This window comes from Cetorhinus maximus, chromosome 18, assembly GCF_964194155.1.
Source record: "Cetorhinus maximus chromosome 18, sCetMax3.hap1.1, whole genome shotgun sequence".
Taxonomy (NCBI): domain Eukaryota; kingdom Metazoa; phylum Chordata; class Chondrichthyes; order Lamniformes; family Cetorhinidae; genus Cetorhinus; species Cetorhinus maximus.
The window spans coordinates 75,595,630-75,620,359 of record NC_135896.1 but is presented as its reverse complement, the minus strand read 5'-3'; the positions used below and the strand labels follow the sequence as shown (position 1 = coordinate 75,620,359).

Here is a 24,730-nt window from a genome sequence, read left to right as displayed (position 1 = left end):
AGTACTTTCCTACTTTTATACTCAATTCCCCTTGCAATAAACGCTAATATTCCATTTGCCTTCCTAATCACTTGCTGTACGTGCATGCTAACTTTTTGTGATTCATGTACCAGATCCCCCTGAGTTCGGCAGCCTCTCTCCATTTAAATAAAATACTGCTTTTCTATTCTTCCTGACAAGATGCACAAGTTCACATTTTCCCACATTATGTTTCATCAGTCAAATTTTTGCTCACTCACTTAACCTATCTAAATCCCTTTGTGGTATGTTTCTATCCAATTAACAATTTACTTTCCTACCTATCTTTGTGTTATCAGCAAATTTAGCTACCATAGATTCGGTCCCTTCATCCAAATCATTGATATAGATTGTAAATAATTGAGGCACCAGCACTGACCTCTGTGGAACTCCACAGTTTGCCAATCCAAAAATGACCTGAAAAGGAGAGTTGATCTGAGGGTGTTTGATGGGAGTGATGTTATTCGGTATTGAGACCAAGTTTCTGATGTCCTCCAATTTTTTTTTAACATGTTGATTCACCAAACCTGAACACCGATGGAATAGCTTTAGGATCCATTGGTCATCTGACTGAGCAACTGAAGGATTTGCTCCTGTGGGCACTTCATTACGAGCAAGAGCCTGGCGTCCGAATGGAAGCCTGCAACACTATTGTCTCCTTGAACTTGAGAGATGCTAACACGCAGAATGTTTTGAGAGAGCAGCTTCTGGTGGAGCCTAACCCACTTGTCCGGGAGTAAGTTGATGAGCTGCGGCTATCGGTGCAGTGAGAACTGTGGATTGCACATAATCCTGAACTCAATGGGCAACAACAAACTCAGTCACCTTACAGCTACAACATCTTTATGATGGCCAAGAGGAACTCACCATAACCTTCCGGGAAGCTGGTTTACTGGACTTGGTCACAGTCAAGTATACCAGGACAGTTACACATTTGTGTGCTTGTATATCTGTTTAGTACTTGCATGTTTGCTTCTGCATTTAGGTTTGTGTATCATTATGTATGTGTGTGTTTATATATCTATCTGTTTGTTTGTATATGTATGCATGTTTGGTACACCTGTGCCTGTGTATGTCTCTGTGTTTGTATACCTGTGTGTGTTCATCTATTGAGTTACATTGAGCGTACAACACAGAAACAGGCCATTTGGCCCAAGTTGACATTTATGCACACACACATACATTTTAGTATGCTTTTTCTTTCAGTTTTATGTTTAGTTGTTTTTATACTCTTTCAAGGGATTTGGGTGTCACTGACTAGGACAGTATTTGTCATCCATCCCGAATTGCCCTTGAGAAGGTGTTGGTGAGCCGCTGCCTTGAACCGCTGCAATTGGTCCTGTGGTCTAGGCACACCCACAGTGCTGTTAGAGAGGGAGTTCCAGGATTTCGACCCAGCAGCAGTGAAGGAACAACAATGTACTTCCAAGTCAGGATGGTGTGTGGCTTGGAGAGGAACTTGAAGGTGGTGGTGTTCCCATACATCTGCTGCCCTTGTCTTTCTAGAAGTCATGGGTTTGGAAGGTGCTGTCTAAGGAGCCTTGGTGAATTGCTGCAGTGCATCTTGTAGATGTTACACACTGCTGCCACTGTGCGTTGTTGGTGGGAGGAGTCAGTTTAAGGTGATGGATGAGGTGCCAATCAAGCAGGTTGCTTTGTCTTAGATGGCATTGATTGTCTTGAGTGTTGTTGGCACTGCACCCACCCAGGGAAGTGGAGAGTATCCATTGCCTCTTGGCTTGTGCCTGGTAGATGGTGGACAGGTTGTGGAGAGTTGGGAGGTGAGTTACTCTCTGCAGAATTCCCAGCTTCTGACCTGCTCTTGTAGCCACCGTATTTATTGCTGGTCCAGTTGAGTTTTTCGTCAATGTTAACCTTCAGGATATTGAAAGTCATAGATTCAGCGATGGTAATGCCGTTGAATGTCAAGGGGAGATGGTTGGATTCTTTCTTGTTGGAGATGGTCATTGCCTGGCACTAGTGTGGCGCGAATGTTACTTGTCACTTGCCAAGCTTGAATGTTATTCAGGTCTTGCTGCATATGGACACGGACTTGTTTCAGTATCTGAGGATACTCAGGCTTCCTTTTTTGGCAAGCAGAGCTCTTGCCTGTAAAGGGTATAAGCTGGTTCTGTATCACATTGAATTATTTTTTAACACCTCCTGCTAATCTTCTGCTGGTTAATGCATTAACAGATTTGCCCAGTTTACTGTGGACAGTCTCGGTTTCATCCCATTGAAGTTAGTCTTATTTAAATCCCGAATTTTAGCGGTTTTGTGTTTCTCCCTTTCAAGCATTTCGTTGAACTCAATCATATTATGATCATTATTGGATAAGCTTAAACATTCCAAAGGCTGTTAACTAAACCTAGCTCATTACTTATTCCCCTCTTCTCCAGGTACCTTCTTGATTATTCGAGGGTCGCTGAACCACGGCTTCTGCTTTCATTTTACTATTGGGTAGGACGAGGAGGTAGGCAGGCTTCAAGTCTGCCTCAGTCAGAACAGGAATTAACTTACGTGATATTGGCATTATTCTGAATCACACACTAACCAGTCTAGCCAACTGAGCTAACTGCACCCTCCCATTACTTAGTACTAAATCTATATGTGACTGTTCCCTTGTTGGTTCTGGGACATATTGCTGCAGAAAACTATCCTGGTTGCTCAACAAATTCACTACTTTTCTGACGTGTGCAAGTCTGCTTATCCCAGCCTATGTGAAAATTAAAATCCCCCATTAAAACCACTCTGTGTTTGTTACAATGCTTGTCTAATCTCTGCACTTATCTACCAGTTGGCCTTTTCCCACTGGTCATAAGTCCTTTTCATATTTCTTGATTCTATCCATAAAGTCTCCACTGCCTGCTTACATTTCATAATATCCTATCTTAACATTAAAGCGATGTCATCCTTAATCACAAAGACCCTTTCCCTCCCTCTCTATAATTATCCCTGTCTCTCCTGCAGACCTTATAACCTGGTATGTTTAGTGCCTGATCTTGGCCATCCTGCAGCAGTGTCTCAGTAATGTTTATCATTATCATACCCTCTGTGTTGACTTTGCGCCAGCAATTCATTCAGTTTTTTCCTTATACCCTACCTGTTTGTATAAGGAACACTAATGTGGGCCATTCACCCAACCTGCCCTTCTTCAATACGGTTTTACTCCTCCATTTCCTGTCCCTGTGCCTGCTTAAAATTTGTTACATCCCTTTTTCCAGTTCTGAGGAATGGTCATCGATCTGAAATATTAACTGTTTCTCTCTCCACAAAGGCTGCCAGACCTGCTGAGAATTTTCAGCATTTTTCATTTTCATTTCAGGTTGTTCGTTTTGTTTCTCTCTCCAGCTTCCACTAGCTGCCAGCCCAATCTGGTTGCTATATCCTTCAGGGTTTTGTCAGCTGATCAATAGTGGTGCCACCCAGCCAATCTTGGTGATGGGCACCACCCTTCCCATTCTAAGTGCATTCTGTGCCCTTGCTCAGTGCTTCTTCCAAATGGTTTTCAACATGGGAATCACTTATTCATCAGCTGAGGGAGAGTGGCAGGTAATAATCAGCAGGAGATTTTCTTGCCCATGTTTGACCTGATTCCACGAGACGTGAAGGAGTACGTGCACATATGCATGCATAGATTTGTACGTGCACGAGCCTGTGCAGATTTTTTACGTGTACACGCGTGGATTTGTACACGCACAGGTGGATTTGTACACGCACGGATTTGCACGTGCGTGGACTTGCATGTGGACGCATGCGGATTTGTACGTGCATGTGGATTTCTATGTGTGTGTATGTGAGAGAATTTTTATGTGTGCACATGCACTAAGTTATATGTCCATATGTGTGTGTGTGTGTGTGTGTCTCCGTGTGTGAGCCTATGTCGGTGTCTCTGTGTGTGTGTGTATGTGAGAGTGTGTCTGTGTCCCCGTGTGGGAGTCTTCGATCGTGAGTGAATCTGTGTCTCCATGTGTGTCCATCAGTGAGTGTTCGCGTGTGAGTACACGTTTATATCTGTGCGCCCGTGGGTTTGTGTGTCGCGGGTGTTGTATATGTGTGCGTGGGGGTGGAGGTTGTATGTGTGTTTATATAGAAGTGTGTGTGTGGGGTGGATTTGTATATGTGGTTGTGGGTTTATGTTTATAGGGTGGGGAGTGTTTTATAATATGTATGTACATGGGTGGGTTTGTGTATGTGGGTGCTCTTTTATATGCATGTTATTGCCTGTTGAGCTTTTATATTCATTGTTGCTATTGATGTGGGCATCACTGGCAAGGCCAGCATTTATTGTCCGTCCCTAATTGCCCTTGAGATTGTCCTATAAGCTTTTTAGCTTCATTTTGTTACAGTGTGGTTCCTAGCCAGAAATTTATTCTTTTGGGATGAAGTCCATTTCTCCACTGCCTATGGACCTTGTAATTACTCTCAGCTTCATCACTGTTTTTCTGCCTTGCAAATGATTCTGTACATCTCCTGGCTCTCCATTTCCACAGAAATACCTCCAACAGCGTCTCCTCTGATGCTTCAAATAGCTTCTGGACTCACCCTCCATGCCTGGCCCCACCACAAGGCCTCTGACTTTAACTCTGGGCTCCCCATTTTCTCCTCTCTATTCCGTGTTAGTTACCAACACCTATCTACCCTAATTTTGCCTTGTAACCATGCTTATATAACTTGAAAGTTCCCTATGTTTATTCATTTGCACATTTGGATACCTGTCTAAACCAGAGTCCCATTTCCTCCACTTTGTTTTCTCTTTATCCCTCCTAGTCACCCCCCCCTTCCTTTCACCTCCACACTCAGAAACTCAGTCCTCCCAATTCCCTGCTCCAACCCTTCAGTACTCCTCGACCTTCCTACTCTCTAGCCACCATCCCAGGCTTGACTCCCTGTTAGATAAACCTATAGCTTCCTCTTTGCCTCTCTTAGCATCCTCTGAAAATCTCATCAAGGCACTCAGTGCTGGCTCATTATGACCAGCAACCCCAACTGCCCCATTTCATCCTCTCATTGATCTTCCCAGCATAGGAACATAGGACTTAGGAATGTTCCCTCTACTGTTCTTTTGCTGTGCATGGCCTGTTTGTTACACTGCACAGTCCCTTTAAGATTGCCAGGGACTGTGCATCTTAAAAGGGTCACAGCTTGTGTGCCCTCCTTGCCACTATGTAGCACATTCCCAATTGCTGCAAGGCTATGGAACCATGTAGCTTTGAGGAAATATTGCTTCCCACCCAGAGTGTCCGCTGTGGGCTAATCTTTCTTACCTCCTTCCGCTTCCTGTCACCCCCCCCCCCCCCACCCCCCATCCTGGTGCTGATCCAATGGACTCTGCCAGTGGATCAGCTCTAACTGCCCCTCTGCTCCAGAATGCCTGTTCACTTGTGAGCAAGGTCCTTACCATCCATGAGCTTATTATTGATGATTATATCAGTATCGTGGCCCCAAAGAAAGCTTGGCTGAGGGGTGATGACACCTTCCCCCTTAATGAAGCCTCCTCATCTGACAATACCATCCATCACTATTAGATCATGTTCTCTGCCACAACTGCTCATTTTTCCATGATCATCTTTGAACATAAACATAAACTCTGGTTTCTCTTCACTACAGACTGTCTTCTTAAACCCTTCTTTCCTCCACCCTCACCGGCACTACTCCAATTCTGGCCACTTGTGCATCCCCAATTTTAATTAATGACCATATGTTCAGTTGCTGAAGCCCCAAGCTCTGGAATACCCTCTTACATCTTTCTGACTCGCTACCTCGCTTTCCTCTTTTAAGACACTCATTAAAACCTACCCTCCTGACTAAGCTTTTGGTCATCTGACCTAATCTCTGCTTATGTGACTCGGTGCCATACTCAGTTTTATAAAGGCCCTTGTGAAGTCCCTTGGGACATTTCATTACATTAAAAACACTAAATAAAGAAGCTATTATTGTTGTCACCACCTCTCTCTCCCCTCAAAAAGACAACCTCTGCTCCATTTCCAATCTTCCTTGAACGTACTGTTGCCTCCAAAATCATTTCCTGGAAATGGGGGTTTCTTATCAAGTCACATTGACATGCTGTGTGACTGTAAATCAGGTCCAGTAAGGGAGAAGGTAGATTTGTCAGGTTAGAATTGGGAAATTGGGGAGTGGGGAGTGTTTGGATAGCCAGGGGTGGGGGGTCGGAATGCTGGGCGGGGATGGGTGGGGGTGGGGAGTCCCATTGTGGAGGGGTCCTGTAGTCGTTGGGGGGCGGGTGGGGGGGGCAGTCCCGTGGTAGAGGGTAGTCTGAGGGAGTGGTGGAGGGAGGGTCTGTGGTTGGGGGGTGTCACACAGTGGGCAGGGTGGGGGGTGGCCCGAGATGGGTGGGGGGCGGGGGTGGTGTCCAGTGGTGCGGGGGTTGGGGAGAATGCAGTCGGACCATCCAAAGTTTATGATTCAAATCACATTATTGGATTGTTCCCAGTGCAGGGCAGTTCCCATCGGAAGTTTGAACTTCCTGGACAGTTGCTGTGCAAACCTTACCTGGGAACTTCCAGTAGGTGGGATTGTTGTTGGGGGCGGGGGGGGGTTCCCAGCGCATCTTTGGCCTCCCCCCAATTACACCGCCCTGGAGCTTGGATGTTACGGCCCTATCTGTGTATTTGTGTCTGTGCATGAGTACCAGTGCATGTTTGTGACTTTTTGAATTTTATTAATAATGATACAAAGAAGCAGTGCAACATTAGTCATCGCTCTTGGCCAGTGTTGTAGTGCTTTTCACCATTTGGTTATGGAGCAGGACATCACTGTTGTAACCACTTCACTATCAGAGCTAGCAGTTCAGTGCAGCAATGTGCTGTATTCAATCTAAAGGCAATAGATACTGACTGTTTTGTATTTTTATCTCCTAGAGATGTGAGATTGGCACTGCAGAGGCTAGGGGGCAGCAGTGAGATGGAGGAAGGGATGCTCCCAAAGATCAGACAACAGGTAAAAAGACCAAAGACTTTTTTACATCTCTCTACACCAGATCTCTCTGACCAAACACTGGAATTGAGACTGGGTGGGTCAGAGACATTGTCCTGTCGGGGATTGGGTGGTCAGTGGCTCAGACACTGTCTTGTCAGGGATTGGGTGGTCAGTGGCCGAGATGCTGTCCTGTCGGGGATTGGGCGGTCAGTGGCTCATACACTGTCTTGTCGGGGATTGGGTGGTCAGTGGCTGAGACGCTGTCCTGTCGGAGATTGGGCGGTCAGTGGCTCATACACTGTCTTGTCGGGGATTGGGTGGTCAGTGGCTGAGACACTGTCCTGTCGGGGATTGGGCGGTCAGTGGCTCAGACGCTGTCCTGTCGGAGATTGGCGGTCAGTGGCTGAGATGCTGAATTACACTGTGAAATACTTCTCTTGATAAATTTCCAGCTTGACCCCATGGTGACCTGATATGAGGGCCTCACACCTGTATCTGTTGATTGTGATCTATCATTGCATGGGGAGCAGTGTGCTGTGCCTTCACCTTGTTTATATTTGTAGGGCATCTGGATTTCTGCAATCTACTTCCGACTGTGAGTGTGCCCAGAGGGTTCCTACAAGTGACTTAAAGAACAAAAAATTTATCTCATGTTTCAGACATTGTCCATGCCAAGACCACACTAACTGCAAGTGAAACTAATTACACAGTGATCCCAGCAGTCCTTTGCTGTGCCCAAAAGCACCCAGTGTTTTAGAAGTTGAGTGCGAAGCCCTCAACTCTTAGATTGTCCCCTAATTTGAACGCGCTGTTGAAGTCTGGTTCAACTGAACTGGTCCAGGTGCTGAATGTATTAGTATGGTATTGTGTTACAGACTGCTCCACACTGATGTCCAGGGACCAACATGCCAGGGAGCTAATACGTAGTCCTGAAGGCCATCATCCATGACCTCTCAACTTCATTGACCCATCTTTGTTCCATATCCCTGGATACCCTTTCCCAAAAATGGTGGTCTTGAAATTTTCAATTGATCTCCAGAAGAGTGTAATTTTTCACTACCCTTTAGGCGAAAAAGGAATGAACTCTGAATGGCCTAGCTTTAATTTTAAGGTTACATCCCCTTTGTTTTGGACTCCTCCACCAGAGGAAATAGATTCTTCACTGATCGCTTTGCTCCAAAGTTACTCAAGTGTATGTTGTGGGGCCTATGTAAAGATTATCTCTCGCTCTGCTCAGAAAGGAAACAGGCCAGAGCTTCAAATAGAACAAAATAACACACACTGAAATCAATCCTGAGCTGGTTTCACCTTCCATGTTGATAGCAGTATAAATTGTTAATAAGCAAAACAACCATCACTGCTAGCTCTGTCTCTTTTATTTACTCTCAGGAACAAATGTGGAAACAGTTTGTATGCATATAGCACCTTTCACAACCTCAGAGCATCCTAAAGCGCTTGACAATCAACTAAGTAATTTTGAAGTTGTAATGTAGGAAATGCTGTAGCCAATGACAATGACAAGATAATCTCTTTTCTTGATGTTGGTTTAAGGGTAAATATTGACCAGGATACTAAAAGAGCTCCTCTGCAACTTGGATCTTTTACATCCAGCTGAAGGAGAGTCTCCTCCAACAATGCACCACTCCCTCAGTACTACAATGAAGTGTCACCTGGATTATATTCAAGACTCTGGAGTGGGTCTTGAACCTATGAAATTCTGACTCGCAACCAACAGAGTAGAGGGAGCTTTATTAAGTATTTAACCCCTGCTGTATTTGCCCTGGGAGTGTTTGCTTGGACAGTAGCTGCTTGCAATGAAAAGCACTAACAACCCTTATCTTGATGAGTAACTGGTTTACAGGATGTGTCTGGTTATTTTGTTTTAAACAGATCAAGATGCTGTGTCAGAAAGATGTTGTCATTTGGAAGCTGCTAAGAGTAGAGATGGTGCGGATGAATGTCGCCCGACAGGTTGAGCGTATCAATCTCCAGAAACAACCAGAACATCTGACAGTACTGCTTGAACGGATCCAGCAGCTGAGCAAGAGCGTGACTGGTGTGCAGGAGGAATTGATTCAAAGCTGATGGGGGTGTGGGGATATGAGGAGGGTAAAGCAGATTGCCAAAAGGTCAAATGTTATGATGAACAAATGTCTACTGAAAGAGCTTATATGGAATCAGACTTGGCCTTAGTGCATCCCACCTCACCCAATATATCACCAGACACCCAGTAGGTGGTTTGGAGGCCATCCAGCACCCATTGAAATATACTCTGGGAGTCAGTGGGCAGGGTTGGAATGAAGAGCAATAGGTTTAAAAACCTGGACCTTGAAAATCACAAGGGAGAGTCCATAGCAACAACCAGCATTGCCAGAATGGTGATGTGGGAGTAGAGTGGCAGCCCACTCAAGGGAGGCTATCATTCAATGGTATGGTCAGCAAGGTGAGAAAATCCGGGGCAAGTCCACTCAACAATTGACTTTCATTCACTTTTTCAGCTACCAGTATCCCTTTGATGCAGTTCAACTTTGAAGACCTTAAGGAGTGTGAAGCTGAAAACCAGGTAAAGGACCATTGCATCTGAATGGCTGTGAATGATCCCCATTGTAGGTCCCAATCTGACTCCAAATTCTTCCACACCTCCCCCCAGACCCACACTTCACAACCCTTCCCCACAAAGGTGGACATAACTGTCCTCATTGGCCAGCCACTCCATGGCCTCCATCCTTCTTTCTCATCTGCTTCTATCTTTGGTCCTCTGACTCTGGCCTAAACACACTCCTGTCACTTTTATCCCACCATGTGGAGCAGAATTTCTGCCAGCTTAATCTGTCAGGCACTTCCTCACAGTGAGAGAATATTGCTCGTTAGCTTAACTCTACTGTTGTCTCCTTTCATTGCAGTCAGTTCTGAACAGCTGCACTCCAGCAGGCTCACAGAAGACAGAGCAGAATGAGTCCGTCAGGTGCCACAGGAATGGGGAGTGGCAAACAGCCAATGGGGACGAACTCCAATCTTCCAGGGCTCTGAGGGAGGGCAGTCACAGGCAGCCATCGAGTCACATAATGCACACCAGCCAATTACAAAAGGAAACAGAAAGCATGAAAGTCACATTTCAATTTGCAGATGGAAAGAGAACTTTAGTAAATATATCTGAAATAAAAGCTGAGAGTTTATGAACACAACACTGAGCTCTTCCTCCAGTGTATGGGGCTTGTAAATAGAGGCATTGAATACAATGAAGTTATGCTAAACCTTTATAAATCACTGGTTAGGCTGCAGCATTGTGTAAATTCTGGACACCACACTTTAAGGATGTCAAAACCCTGGACAAAAGGTTGACTTCAGGGTTAAAGATTATGTATCTACGGTTGTTCTCTTTAGAACAGAATGGAATTGTTCATATGATAAGGGGTTTGATGGAGTATGTCAGGCGAAACTACTGTGATAGTGGGTCCATAACCAGGGTTAATCATTTAAAATAACTGGCAAACAAGTTAGAGGGGAACTGGATGAAAATAAACTCTTCACAGAGGGTTCTTAAGGGTGATGGAATCAGATTCTGTCAGGATTTTTAATAAATAATTGGACATATACTTGAAGGCAACTAATTTGAAGGGTTGTGAGGAAAGGGGAGGGGTGTGGTACTAAATCGGACAGCTCTTTCAGGCTTGACGGGCTGAATAGCCTCCTCTGCTGTAAGATTGAATGATTCTATTCTTCCGGCCATTGATGCACAGTAACAGCAGTGTGTACCATCTACAAGATACACTGCAGGAATTCACCAAGGTTCCTTAGACAGCACTTTCCAAACCCATGACGACTACCATCTAGAAGGACAAGAGCAGCAGGTAGATGGGAACTCCACCACTTGGAAGTTCCCCTCCAAGTTGCTCACCATCCTGACTTGGAAATATATCGCCATTCCTTCACTGTCGCTGGGTCAAAATCCTGGAACACACTTCCTAAAAGCACTGTGGGTGTACCTACACCAAATGGACTGCAGCGGTTCAAGGTAGCAGCTCACCACCACCTTCTTAAAGGCAACTAGGGATTTGCAATAAATGCTGGCCTGGCCAGCGAAGCCCACATCCCCGAATGAATTAAAAAAAAATTGAATTTAGTCCAATAGTTATATAATAGTTATGACTCACCTACCCATGGACGTAATGACAAAATCCCTTAAGTATGAATATCTCTCATCAATCTCTTCTTAACCATCATTGTTCAACTGGAACAATTTCCATCTGGTATATAGGGTAAAAACCACAACCTCCCTGCTCCCAAGAACTTATTGTCCCCATTTCATTTTGAAAGATTCAGAGAAGAGCTATTAAATTAATATCTAGTTTCAAAACCCTTCAACAACAGGTTCAGGAAGCTTATACTGTTTAGTTGAGACAAACATGAGCTGTGGGGAGATCAAGTATTTAAAATAATGAAGCAACTAGATTCTACAAATTATTTGCATTAGATAGATTAGGGGACATGTGCATAAGTTACATAAGCGTTGACTAGTTTAGATTTCAGGTTCTTTTTTCTTTTACCAGCATAAGAGCGGTGGCCTTGGTATCCCAAGAAAAATATGGTCAAGGAATTAGATCTCAAGCACTATGTCCAGTCCTGGTCATGTGCACAAGTGAGACATTCAAGTACTCGAAGAGCGTGGAGAGGGGCATGAGCCTCGTCCTGTCAGGGGTCTGAGTTATTGGGGAAGAGTGGGGAGATTTGGGCTCTTGCCCTATAAATTCAAACAACCGATTTCAAATGGTTAGTCAGCTGCACAGTCATTTATCCAATTAACTCCTGTAAACTCTTTTGACTCAACCAAATAAACTAAATTAACAAAATTGGGGACAAATTAAAAAGCAGCCCCTAAGTGATCTACTTGAGGTTGACTGACAATTAACTCAGTTTAAAAACCAACATCAAATTTCAGTGCTACACACCCACAGCACTAAATATCCACTTACTCAACTGCTGTTTCAGAAGTCATTAACAAGCTCATTCTGTTGTGTTCTCTTCCATACTGTCCAAGTTTGCTCCATACTTCGGAGAGAACGATCTACTGGATATTTTACCTAGCAGTAACCCTGGGATGATACCCATTCACATGGAGGAGCAGTAATGATCACTCTACCAGAAAATCTTGTAAAAATGGGCCTGTTTAGGATTAAAGGTCTCGTGCTGATCATGCTTAATACCAATTACAATCAGCTGGTGTGAGCAATTGCTCAATTTGAGGTCTGAGCTCGTTCCAATCAACTGGACTGGAGTGGCGGGTGGGGCAACGGCAGAATTACCTGGACAGTTTGGCGGTCATGAAATAATCTCAACTTGGCTTTAAGAAATGGATGGATAACATCACTAACATGAGAGAGCAAGTGTAAGGAAATGGTCAAATCAGAGAACAATGGCATCTGGGTAGATGCCAGAGAACCTTCAATAAAGTGGTAATAAAAGATGCAATATAAACAAGAGTTCTATGTAAGTGTGATAATGGAACTTAGAAAATAGAAATGCGACTGAGAATTAGGGATCCGGACCAAAATCAACAGGGTACAGGCCAATTTTCATGTTACAGCATGGGCCTGTGTGTGGCAGATGTTCTTTAAAGTAGTTAAGTGCTGTCATGCCCACATGTCCATCCTCGGCCTGTTGCAATGTTCCAGTAAAGCCCAACGCTAACTGGAGGAACAGCACCTCATCTTCCGATTAGGCACTTTACAGCCTTCCGGACTTAACATTGAGTTCAACACCTTCAGATCATGGACTCTCTCCTCCATCCTCATCCCCTTTTTATCCATTTTTCAATATTCGTTCTCATCTCTTAATTTTTATTTTTAAATTTTTATCCACTTATACTTATTATTTATTTTCATTTTTATTCATTGTTTATCCCCACCTTTTATCCTATTTTCAATCTTTTTTCCCCACCACCGTCCCCTCCCCCCACCCCCACAAGAGAATCTGTCACTTGTTCATGTTGTTCTTTCCAGAGTGTTTACCCTTGTCCTGCCATTATCACATTCTGCTTTCTGACCTTAATACTACCATCAGCACCTCCTTTAGCCAGTACCACTATCATTAACAAAAACAAAAATACCTGGAAAAACTCAGCAGGTCTGACAGCATCTGCAGAGAGGAACACAGTTAACGTTTCGAGTCCGTATGACTCTTCGACAGAACCAAGGAAAAATAGAAAAGAGGTGAAATATAAGCTGGTTTAAGGGGGGGGGGGGGGGGGGGTGGGGTGGGACAGGTAGAGCTGGATAGAGGGCCAGTGATAGGTGGAGATAACCAAAAGATGTCATAGACAAAGGGACAAAGAGGTGTTGAAGCTGGTGATATTATCTAAGGAATGTGATAATAAAGGTACAGATAGCCCTAGTGGGGGTGGGGTGGGGGGAAGGGATCGAAATAGGCTATAAGGCAGAGATAAAACAATGGACGGAAATACATTTAAAAATAATGGAAATAAGTGGGAAAAGAAAAAACTATATAAATTATTGGAAAAAAGGGGGATCGGAAAGGGGGTGGGAATGGGGGAGAGAGTTCATGATCTAAAATTGTTGAACAGTTCGGGAGGCTAAGTACCTAGTCGGAAGATGAGATGCTGTTCCTCCAGTTTGCGTTGAGTTTCACTGGAACAATGCAGCAAGTCAAGGACGGATATGTGGGCATGAGAGCAGGGTGGAGTGTTGAAATGGCAAGCGACAGGGAGGTCTGGCTCATGCTTGTGGACAGACCAAAGGTGTTTCGCAAAGCGGTCACCCAGTCTGCGTTTGGTCTCTCCAATGTAGAGGAAACCACATTGGGAGTAGCGAATGCAGTAGACTAAATTGAGGGAAGTGCAAGTGAAATGCTGCTTCACTTGAAAGGAGTGTTTGGGCCCTTGGACGGTGAGGAGAGGGGAAGTAAAGGGGCAGGTGTTGCACCTTCTGCGGTTGCATGGGAAGGTGCCATGGGAGGGGGTTGAGGTGTAGGGGGTGATGGAGGAGTGGACCAGGGTGTCCCAGAGGGAACGATCCCTGCGGAATGCCGCCGGGGGGTGAAGGGAAGATGTGTTTTGTGGTGGCATCATGCTGGAGTTGGCGGAAATAGCGGAGGATGATCCTTTGAATGCGAAGACTGGTGGGGTGATAAGTGAGGACAAGGGGGACTCTATCATGGTTCTGGGAGGGAGAGGAAGGTGTGAGGGCGGATGTGCGGGAGATGGGTCGGACACGGTTGAGGGCCCTGTCAACCACCGTGGGTGGAAAACCTTGGTCAAGAAAGAAGGAAGACATGTCAGAGGAACTGTTTTTGAAAGTGGCATCATCAGAACAGATGCGACGGAGGCGAAGAAACTGACCCAGACCTCCCTGTCACTTGCCATTTCAACTCTCCCCTTGTCCAGTCCCTTCCCACCATATCCATGATTCCTCTGACACCCTACATCATATCAACAATTTCCAGTTCCCTGGCCCCAACTGCCTCCTCTTCACCATGGACGTCCAATACCTCTACACCTCCATCCCCTACCGGGATGGTCTGATCTCTCTCCATTTCTTCCTCGAACAGAGGCCCGAACAATCCCCATCCACCACTACTCTCCTCCGTCTGGCTGAACTTGTTCTCACACTGAACAATTTCTCCTTAAACTCCTCTCACTTCTTCCAAATAAAAGGTGTGGCTATAGGTACCCGCATGGGTCCCAGTTATGCCTGTCTCTTTATGGAGTATGTGGAACATTCCTTGTTCCAGTCCTACTCCGGCCTCCTCCCACAACTCTTTCTCCAATACATCAATGATTGCTTCGGTGCTGCTTCATGCTCTCATCTGGACCTGGAAAAATTAATTTTGCTTCCAATTTCCACCTCTTTTCTATTTTTCCTTAGTTCTGTTGAAGAGTCATATGGACTCGAAACGTTAACTGTGTTCCTCTCCGCAGGTGCTGTCAGACCTGCTGAGTTTTTCTAGGTATTTTTGTTTTTGTTTTGGATTTCCAGCATCCGTAGTTTTTTGCTTTTACCACTATCATTAACACCCTTTTGTCCATGACATCTCTGGCGATCTCTTCTTTGCCTCCACCTATCACTGGCCTTCTATCCAGATTCACCTGCTCCACCCCCTTTAACAGTATAAATTTCATTACATTTTTACTTCTCTTTAGCTCTGAAGAAGAGGCATAAGGACTCGAAACGTTAACTGTGTTTTTCTCTCCACAGAAGCTGCTAGACCTGCTGAGTTTTTCCAGCATTTTCTGTTTTTGTTGTAGTTAAGTGCAGTGTGTGGGAATCTCCATGTATTTGTATACAATACAGAGGTACCCACTGTAGCTTATGGATCAAGGTAGGACACCTCCCCATTGTCAGGAGACAGAGACTGGGGGAGGAGGGCTGTCAGATGGGCCAGGCTTGGTGCATTTGGCAGACTTTTCCTGCCCATTTTGTATATTAAAAAAAGCAAAGATATATTAGGAACGAAGGCAAGTTCTGAACTCAGAGAAAAGCACGATTCATTAGACACCAAACAAGGTCCAGAAATTCATCTTCTCGGAGTCACATTTATTTAGATTCTTGGAATAGTTTCCAATCATTGTAAAATCATTTATTGCAAACATTCTCATTCCGATCACACTCGGACAATTTGCAGCCACACGATACATACATACAGCCTCACCGTGTATGGTATACACAATACACAGTCTCAAGGCTGCACATAATATGCAGCCTCATGGCAACATTCGATACACAGCCTCACCGGGCATACATAATACGCAGCCCCATGGCCGCACAATAAACTTCACGGCCACACAACATGCAGCCACACAAAGCATGTATTAAATGCAGCCTCACTGCATACACAACACACAATTCAGTGGGCAAAATACTCAGTCTTAGTGCCAGACATTACACACAGTGCAGTAGGGCTGCACGATACGCAAATCAAATCACTTATCCTTCAAAGAATCTTTTCTTGCTATCTCATCTTATCATCGACCTTGGTACCTTTTGGCTTAAAATCTTGAAAATAGAACTTAAAAAACACAGCACTGTCATGGTCAGGCTGCAATGTGGCTCAAGGCCTGACTGTGACACCACACTTATGTCAAACTACATCCTTATCCAAGACTTAAATTTAAACAAAAGAATAAATAAAACCATGGTGATATGCAGTAGGCATCACACAGTGGTAACAAAAACTCAAAAACCCACCAGAACTAGTCTCTACTCAGTCACAGGGTCAGTCCATAAGTTTTCACCAACAGGATTTGACTTTAATCAAGACTTCCCCTTCAGAGTATGGTCTGAGCATCGACATCTACATCCATTCACAATTTCCTCCTACTGTCTCTCAGCCCCTCAGACATACAGAACACACACACACACACACACACACAATTTCCACCCCAGATATTTTTTAAAAACTTGGTACAGGTTCAGAAACCACATTTTCATCTGTATGCAATTTGAAAACAAGTTATTAGGCATAAAATGAATAACCTAACAATAAGAAATATCAGTACGCAAAATGAGAGATCAGTCCTTGAGGCTGCAGGAATTCCACATGGCAGCTCGTGGGAAACTGCCGCATAACAGCATGTTCGAGTTACAAAATCCACAGAATCATACTCGGACACATGCACTCACACAGACTCAGACTCTCAAATACACACGATACAAACCAACTCAGACTGAGACGCACGCAGACTGAGACAAGTTTGTGGAGCAGTCACTGTTGATCAGTATTCCCATCGCTTTGTTCATTTCATGCCTTTAAATTCCCATTCTGTCAACTTTCACCCCTCAGGCAGCACAGCCCATGTTGAAGGGCAGACGAATCTTGAACAGCTGCAGCTCGTAGGCTCAGTCCAAATGGGAAGCCATCGCGTTTCCTCGAAGATCTGCTGCAAGTTCACAGAGACTGTCATTTCGGAATGATGGAAATGTATTGTATAAAGACAGTTGCCTATGGTAAAGTCTTAAATTACTTCCCGGTTTGGGAGGTCAAATGTCTCCTCATGGGTCCAGGTGGCTGTTTTCCTCAGCATGCTGGCACAGGTGCTTGGGGGCATCCTGGGAAAATCAGTGGACAAAGCATCAATATACCATAGACAGGCAAACAAACTGTAAAAGCCAGCCAGCCGACCAACAATGCCTCACCCACAGTGCCCCTAACAGGCAAGACAGCAACCTCCAGCCACAGCAGGTATCTTATCCTATATATAAAGCCCCCAATTAAATTCCAGCCTGTACTCATTCCTGAGTGTTTTACTTTACACATAAACCATCCAAATCTTTCAATTACATTTCAGCCTGTAACTCATTGTAACTAACTGTAACTCAATGTTCCCATTATGCTTTGCAGCAGCCTAGGAAGTACTGCACAGACCTCGTTATGGCAAATAATGTTAAAGGGACCGTGCACTGAAAAAACTGACCATGCAGCACAAGTAAATTTTAAAAGCAACGTTGCTCCAGAATATGATATTCTATAAATAAACCCCCTCACTTCCCCTGAACCACGATAAGATCTGCGTGTAACTCACTTCAGTCCCAACTCTTATTCTGTATACAAATCCCCAAATCCCTTGGTTAGATTCAAGCCTGTACCTCACTCCCAAGTATCTGCTATTCCATACACAACCAACCCCCTCAAAACCCCAGTCCAGCCTGAAACTCATTCCCAAGCATCTGTTATTCTACACACAATCCCCCAAACCCCTTGATTATATTTAACACTAACTGAGTACCAGCTGTATAAACCAGGCCCCCAGATTAGATTCCAGCCTGTAACCTAATTCCTGTCTCAGGTACAAAGTGCTGACTGGTCTAATGCCAACTGTAGTGACCTCGTGCCTCAGGTTTTTAACCTGCCATTGAGCTCCTTAAAGTTCCTTTCCCAACCCGACACTCACTCCCTGCACATGCCCACCCCTCCCCTCCATACCTCACACACACCCACTTTCTTTCCTCACCTGTTTGGACCCATTTTTTATAGTGAAGAAAGCATCACAGTTGCGCCAGCGACACTTCAGGGACTGAAGAGAAGGGCTGTTATGATCAGACAACAGGTGATGCTTCAGGTGCTTCAAGACCCCAAAAATCAAACTACAGCCGGACCACTGCAAGGGAACAGGGGCAGACAATTAAAGGGGTGAGAGATCACGTGGGACGAGGAGAGGCGAGGGAGAGAGAGAGGGGCGCCAGAGCCGGGGTGGGGGGGAGAGGGAGGGAGGGAGGTAAGGGCACGGGAGGAAGAGCAGAAGGGCAAGAGAGCGGGGAAAAGACGGAGGGAAAAAAAATGGGGGCGGTGTCAGTGGAGAGGGGGGCAGGGAGAAGCGGGGGTTGGGGGGTGTCGTTGGCAGGGGTCGGGGGAGAGCTACAGTGTGGGCACATCAATGTCAGGGAAACAGGCAAAGATACAGTGTGATACAGACAGAAGCAAAGTATTCATTTAATACCACAACTATGCCCCCTGCCTCCGTGCGTAAATTCTTATTTAGTCCATAATCAGCCCTCCTCCTCCTCTTACCACCCTTTTATTATTCAGGCCTAGAGAAGACTTTCTGGTTCCCTTTTTTGTTTACTGCCAGTCTCTTCTCATACTCTCTCTGTGTCTCTTATTTGCTTTCTCAATCCCACTCTGAACCTTCTATTTTCAACCTGGATCTCGGTTGTATTATCCACCTGACATCTGACATAAGCACATTTTTTTTCTTTATCTTAATCCCCATCTCTTTAGTCATCCTGGGAGCTCTTGATTTGTTTCTCCTACCTTTCCCCTTTGTGGGAATATGCCTTGACTGCGCCCAAACACACACTCCTTTAAAGGCAGTCCATTGTTCAGATACAGTATTGCCTGCCAACCTTTGATTCCAATTTATGAGAGCCAGATCCATTCTTATCCCATTATGTTGGGTTTTCCCCGGTTAATATTCTTACTCTGGATTATTCCTTGTCCTTTTCCATAACCAACCTAAACCTTATGATACAATGGCAAGTGTCCCTAAATGTCCTACTGACACTTGGCCCACGTCATTCCTAAGAATCTGGTCTAATAATGCCTCCTTTCTCATTGGACTGGAAATATACTGTTGAAAATTCTCCTGAACACACACTCGAACTCTTGCTCCTCTCTGCCCTTTACACGACTACTATCCCAGTCAATATTCACATAAGTTCCCATTATAGCTATTCTATAATTCTTGCAGCTCTGTAATTTCCCTGCAAAATTGTTCCTGTATATCTTTGCCACTGATTGGTGGCCTATAGACTACATCCAGCAATGTAATTGCACCTTTTTTTCCCCCTTAGCTCTAGCCAAATGGATTCTGCACTTGACTCTTCTAGGATATCTTCTCTCCATCACCAAATCAACACTGCCACACCTCCCCTTTCTTTTCTTTCCTAAATTTCCCAAACACCTTGTTTCCAGGAACATTTACAAGCTCATTGCTCCTATCAGGATCTCCCAGCATTGCATACAGTACACATCTCACAATACATCAGTCTCTTGAATGAATCAACATACTGGATAGAGAATACCAAAGTACTGAGAAATTGGCAGAGATACAGTGTGAGCTGGGAACAGCAGGGTCAGGGGAACAGTGTGAGCTGGGCACAGCAGGGTCAGGGGAACAGTGTGAGCTGGGCACAGCAGGGTCAGGGGAACAGTGTGAGCTGAGCACAACAGGGTCAGGGGAACAGTGTGAGCTGGGCACAACAGGGTCAGGGAAACAGTGTGAGCTGGGCACAGCAGGGTCAGGGAAACAGTGTGAGCTGGGCACAACAGGGTCAGGGAAACAGTGTGAGCTGGGCACAGCAGGGTCAGGGAAACAGTGTGAGCTGGGCACAGCAGGGTCAGGGAAACAGTGTGAGCTGGGCACAGCAGGGTCAGGGAAACAGTGTGAGCTGGGCACAGCAGGGTCAGGGAAACAGTGTGAGCTGGGCACAGCAGGGTCAGGGAAACAGTGTGAGCTGGGCACAGCAGGGTCAGGGAAACAGTGTGAGCTGGTACAGCAGGGTCAGGGAAACAGTGTGAGCCGGGCACAACAGAGTCAGGGGAAATAGGGAGAGATACAGTGTGAGCTGAGCACAGCAGCACCCAACTGCCTACTCTGCTGTATAAATAACCCTTCATACTTACCCAACAGCGATAGTTCTGCATCAAGTTCAACCGAACAGCTTGTATGCTGCCATCGTAACAGCCCGTGTAAATCTACAGGGAATAAACAGTCATTCATCAAAACACCATAATTTCATAATGCTCTTGAAGCTGAGTGGCTTGCTAGGCCCATTTCAGAAGGCAGTTAAGAGTCAATCACATTGCCTTGCGTCTGGAGTTACCTAAGACCAGATTCAGTAAGGACATAAATTTCCTTCCCAAAGGACATTTGTGAACCAATTAGCTTTTTTGACAATCGAGTGGTTTCATGATCAAATTACTGATGCTAGCTTTTTATTCCAGAATTAATTAATTGATTTTAAATTCCCCAGTTGACGTGGTGGAATTTAAACCCTTAGGCAGAATTCATCCATCACAGGCGGGCTCGGTGGCGGTGGTCGGGAAGCTGACCGTCTCCTAAAATCGGGACCAGACCGCAATTTCACGTTGGCTGGCTAATTAAGGCCTGCCCAGCGTGAAACGTGAGCGGCAGCGCTCAGCACTGCCTGTGCAAGCTGCCCCAGGGAGATGAAGCGTTGTTAAAAATAGAAAATAAAAATGTAATAAAACATGTCCCCTCATGTGACTCTGTCACATAAGCTGGGACATATTAATTCAATTGTAAAACTTATATTTTTATTTGCTTTTGGAAACCTCATCCTGCCCGTGGATGAGGCTTCCAAAAAATTGCAAAGACCGCTTGCCTTTTCGCCTGCCTGTCAACCGGTAGGTCGGACAGGCAGTGAAAAATTTAGGTTAATTGATTATTTAATGGCCTTAACAGGCCTTTCAATTGTCAGCGGGTGTGCTATGGATGCTAGCGCGCACGCGCCGACCGAACTATCGCGCGACTACGCATTGTCGGTCGGCCAACGTCAACACGCGTGATTTCATGCTCGAGGGGGTCGTGCACCACGCTGCCTGCCGAGCACAAGTTTCTGCCCCTTGTCACCAGATCATTAGTCCAGTAACATAATGAATATGCGTGTGTACCCACCAAACAATCGAAAATAAGGTGAAATAACATGGCTTAATCCAAGCACTGCCATCAGTACAAACTAACTCCGAGGAGAATATTGGAAGGCAAATTGAATTTGTAGATCAGACACTACAGCAGTGACCCTTCTATTCATTGCTTCACCATAACATAACACACCATGGCCAGAGCTGAGACAGGGATAGTTCCCGATAGCTCAAGATGAGCCTTCATTACTTATCAACATGGGACAAGTCAGAACAGATTACTGCTCACACTCACCATGCTCTTGTGTATGACCATACACATCACCATGTCCTTGTGTCCACCATATACTTGCAGACGATCGTGTGACTAGACACCAAAAGAGAAAGAAAATGACAATCCGTTTGACAATTATTCTATGTGCTCCCCTGCTTTTAACTTGGGTAAACATAGCCTGCTAACATAGTGAAACATCTCATGGCACTTCACAGGAACATTATCAAACAGAATTTGATACAAAGCCACAAAGGAGAGAGAAGTGGAGACACCTGGGAGGGATTCCAGAGCTTAGGGCTTAGGCAGCTGAAAGCACAATGGTGGAGTGATTAAAATCTGACTCAAGAGGACATAATTAGAGGGAAAAGGTACCTCAATCACCACAATTACTTACTACTATAATAACTCCTAAAATTCCTAATTAACCTAACCCCCCAGTTACTTTAAGGCAACAGTTCAAAATAGATTTTAGATTTATGATCTACTTGGGAACGGCGATATATTTCAAGTCAGGATGGTGAGTGACTTGGAGGGGAACTTCCAGGTGGTAGAGTTCCCATGTGTCTGCTGCCCTTGTCCTTCTAGGTGGTAGCTGTTGTGGGTTTGGAAGGTGTTATCTAAGGAGGGACATGCTTGCATTGGAAGCAGTTCGGAGAAGACTCATTAGGCTGATTCCTGGAGTGAGAGGGTTTGTCTTATGAGGAAAGGGTGAGCCTATACTTATTGGAGTTTAGATGAATGAGAGATGATCTTATTGAAACTCAAGATGCTGAGGGGGCTTGACAAGGTAGATGCTGAGAGGATGTTTCCCCTTGTGAGATAATCAATAAGCAGGGGACACAGTTTAAAAAATAAGGAGTCTCCCATCTAAGATGAAATGAGGCGGAATTTCTTAGGGGGTCATTGGAAGTCTCTTCCCCAGCAAGCAGCAGAGGCTGGATATATATATATATATATATATATATATATATAAAATAAATAAATATATATATATATATATATATATATAGGCATGAGTTATCTATAGATATATAGAGAGATAGATATATATGTGTGTGTATATATGTATATATAGACACAGATATATATATATATATAGAGATATAGAGAGATAGAGACAGAGATATAGATTTATATAGATGTATATAGAGATATATAGATGTGTGTTATATATAGATATATATATTGAGGTGTGTTTATATAGAGATATATATATATTGAGGTGTGTTATATATAAATATATATATATATATATATATAGATGTGTGATATATATATATATAGATGTGTGTTATATATAGATGTATATATATATAGATGTGTGTTATATGTATATATATATATATACACGTGTGTATATGTGTGCATTATTTATTATATATATATATATATAGAGAGAGAGAGAGAGATATGTGTTATATATAGATATGTGTTTTATATAGATATATATAGATATGAGTTTTATATATTATATATACATATACACACACACACACACACACACACACACAAAAGAGTTATATATAGATATGTAGACAGATTTTTGACCTACAAGGAAGTCAAGGGTTATGGGGGTTTGCTTTACAGTGGAGTTAAGCCACAATCAGATCAGACATGATCACTGAATGGCGGAGCAGCTTTGAGGGGCAAAATGACCTATTCTTACTCCTACTTATGCTATAATAAAAGCAAAATACTGCGGATGATAAAAGCAAAATACTGCGGATGCTGAAAATTTGAAACAACAACAAAAATTGCTGGAAAAACTCAGCAGGTCTGACAGCATCTGTGGAGAGGAAGACAGAGTTAATGTTTACAGTCCGTATGACTCTTCATTAGAACTATTTATGCTATGTTGTGTGTGTCTGGATCTGTTCGCTGGTCACCTTCACCCTCCAGCTCCTCTGCTTGTAGCTCTTTGTCTCTGCCAGTCATGCGGTTTCTTTCTTAGCATCCTTTCTGTCAGTACTGCTTCCAGGTCAAGGGTTGTTAGATCCCTTGGACCATTATTTCTTCTTATCCAAAGAAAATAACAATTGGTGCAAACTTTTAAAAGTCCTTTTCAAACATTCTTAAAACTAATTACAGGTTCCAGACATTTTTTAAAAATTACAAATTTTCCTTACTGTACTGCTTCCGGGTAAAATATCGTCACAAGCAACAGAACTGCGCCCACCAATATTGTACCCCAGTTATGCAGTGACAGACCTGTACACACCAGTAGCGTACCGCAGTATTAGGCACTGACAGACCTGTACACATCAGTATTATGCAGTGACAGACAGACCTGTGCACATTAGTACCATACCCCAGTGTTGTGCTGTGATAGAGCTATATACACCACCTGGCTTACCTGCAGTTCATAAACTCGCACCAGTTTGTCCAGGCAGGCTGTCACCATCACCTTACCCAGGATGTTTACGACTGTGACTGCGTGGCTGTGGCCTTTGTAGATCCGCACTAGTTCTCCGGTCTGCAAGAAAAGAAAGGGCAAGAGATCATTAGTTTACTTCTGAATGCGAATTAAGCAGAAACATCTCCAGTAAACTAACAAACATCTGAAGTCTCTGTTTAATGAATGAGCATCACATCCATATGGACATTCTCTCCTGACTTTTGCTGGCTACAGGTCCACAGGCCACAACACGTTAGCCTAGCAGCATTTCTTCTCGGACATGTCAAAATGATCTGGTGTTGGCAGAATATTGGATTACAGCCAAGACCAACACTGTTCTCAACCAACATATGCACATAAGCAGGACATTAGATGTCAGCTGTGGCTCAGTGGGTAGTGCACTTACTTCCGAGTCAGAGGTTGTGGGTTCAAGTCCCACTGCAGAGACTTGGATTAGTTAGAAACATAGAAAATTTAGCCCACAAAAAGCAATTCAGTTCATCCTGTCTGCCAGTCAAAAATAGGCTTGCCAGCCTTATGCCACTTTTGGTTTCTATCCCTTTCGGTTACTGCACTTTCAAGTGCACGTCCAAGTTATTTTTTTTAATGCAATGAGGGTTTCTACCTCTACCATTATTTCAGGCAGCGAGATCCAGACCCCTGCCAAACTGCTGGTTACAAAATCGTTTGAGCAATTTTTAAAATGCGCCCCCCGCCCCAGTTATTGAACTCTTTACTGGAAGTAGGTCCTTCCTATTCACTCTATCTCGGCCCCTCAATTTTATACACGATTAGATCTCCCCTCAGCTTCCTCTGTTCCAAAGAAAACAACCCTAGCCTATTCAATCTACAATTCTCAATATCCCACCATTTGTTGAATATTCCCTTGCATTGTTTGTCCTCCCAACTGCATTAGCTCACACTTCCCTGGATTGAGTTCCATCCGCCACTTTTCTGCCCACCTGACTAATCCACTGATATCTTCCTGG

The 24,730-nt window shown here is 44.3% G+C and overlaps 2 protein-coding genes across 3 annotated transcripts in view; one reads left to right on the top strand and one right to left on the bottom strand.

Annotated features, from left to right (window-relative positions):
• The window catches only part of heatr4 (HEAT repeat containing 4), a 92,399-nt gene extending 82,263 nt beyond the window's left edge, over positions 1-10,136 (top strand). The window contains exons 10-14 of the mRNA XM_078563346.1: positions 565-754; positions 6,900-6,978; positions 8,848-9,013; positions 9,456-9,520; positions 9,861-10,136. Coding sequence (XP_078419472.1) covers positions 565-754; positions 6,900-6,978; positions 8,848-9,013; positions 9,456-9,520; positions 9,861-10,136 — 776 coding nt within the window. The remainder of the gene's footprint in view (positions 1-564; positions 755-6,899; positions 6,979-8,847; positions 9,014-9,455; positions 9,521-9,860) is intronic.
• Positions 10,137-15,481: 5,345 nt separating this feature from the next.
• znf106a (zinc finger protein 106a) overlaps positions 15,482-24,730 on the bottom strand; it is a 74,794-nt gene continuing 65,545 nt past the window's right edge. For both annotated transcript variants that reach the window (XM_078562922.1, XM_078562921.1), the window contains 5 exons: positions 23,700-23,819; positions 21,368-21,439; positions 20,092-20,163; positions 17,921-18,067; positions 15,482-17,018 (listed from right to left, as the gene is read on the bottom strand). In XM_078562922.1, coding sequence (XP_078419048.1) covers positions 16,962-17,018; positions 17,921-18,067; positions 20,092-20,163; positions 21,368-21,439; positions 23,700-23,819 — 468 coding nt within the window. In that variant the 3' untranslated portion in view covers positions 15,482-16,961. The remainder of the gene's footprint in view (positions 17,019-17,920; positions 18,068-20,091; positions 20,164-21,367; positions 21,440-23,699; positions 23,820-24,730) is intronic.